This window comes from Histoplasma capsulatum, genomic scaffold (genome assembly GCF_000149585.1).
Source record: "Histoplasma capsulatum NAm1 scaffold_259 genomic scaffold, whole genome shotgun sequence".
NCBI lineage: Eukaryota > Fungi > Ascomycota > Eurotiomycetes > Onygenales > Ajellomycetaceae > Histoplasma > Histoplasma mississippiense.
In genome coordinates, this window is record NW_001813723.1 from 1 (window position 1) to 1,007 (window position 1,007).

The following is a 1,007-nucleotide window of genomic DNA, read 5'->3' on the forward strand; positions in this document are numbered from 1 at the left end:
CCGGTACCCAGGGCCTTACTGGTGCCAAAGGAGCCAGTGAAGGGAAACCCACGCCAAGGTGGTGACCCGCCCTTCCCGCAGAGCCGTTTGCTGGAGAGCCCGTCTACTAGTTCTTTTCCCAGACTCCCGGATGTGCTGGGGCCCACGGGCCCTTGCCTTTCTTTGCCCGGAGTGGAGGACAATGTGGTCTCCAGGTGAGCCTTTCTGTCGAAAGTGTACACCCAGCCAGCGAAGTGCTGGCTCCTGTCCAGCTGGGGCAGTAACAGGGTGAACAGTGAGGTCCTCAGACACAACTACTGCTGGTGCCTCATTGTGTCGCTTTCTTGTAAGATGGATCATCTCAAGTTTCTCTGGTGCGAAGGCCACCTTGTTTATCTCCCCCCACCTCAGAATACTCTGTATATCCTGTCTGAGAAGGGTGGCATTGTTGTCAAGTGAGTGGGTCGCCCGCCAGATGTTCAGATCATCCGCATAGCCAAAGCGCAACTCCGAGTTTTGCCACAGCAGCTCTGCCAGGTACAGAAGGAACAGTATTGGTGACAAAGGAGACCCCTGTGGCGTGCCACATTGCATCTGATGTGCTGCTGTGGTGGTCCCCTCCAGCCGGACCTGAGCTCTGCGTTCAGTGAGGAAACTGTCAATGAGCTGCAGCAGCTCGCGTGGCCACCCCTGCTGCGCCATCCGCTGAAGCAGCCGCCTGCGCAGCACAGCATCAAAGGCACCCTGCACATCCATTGTGACCATGGACACTTCTTTGTTTTGTGCGAAGGCTGCCTCCACCTCATGAGTGAAAGCAGCTACCAGGTCCATTGCAGATCGTCTGGGCAGCGCCCCCCCATGCTGTGGGCTGACTATGCCGTGAATGAGTGCCGTGTACGCCAGTCGCCTTGCAATGATGCGTTCCAGCCCTTTGGAGATTACAGAGAAGCAGGGCAATGGGCCTCCAGGAGCGGACTGAGCTCTATTCTCTTTTTATCAACTTTGGGTATCATTGCCTGTGGAATTCG

At 56.5% G+C, this 1,007-nt stretch overlaps 1 protein-coding gene across 1 annotated transcript; it reads right to left on the reverse strand.

The window, feature by feature from the left end:
• Window positions 1-15: 15 nt before the first annotated feature.
• On the reverse strand, window positions 16-954 carry HCAG_09342 (predicted protein; the record flags this gene model as incomplete). The annotated part of the gene is made up of 1 exon (XM_001535697.1): window positions 16-954. A coding segment is annotated over one exon (939 nt), but the record flags the coding sequence as incomplete, so codon positions are not given.
• Between the last annotated feature and the right edge of the window lie 53 nt (window positions 955-1,007).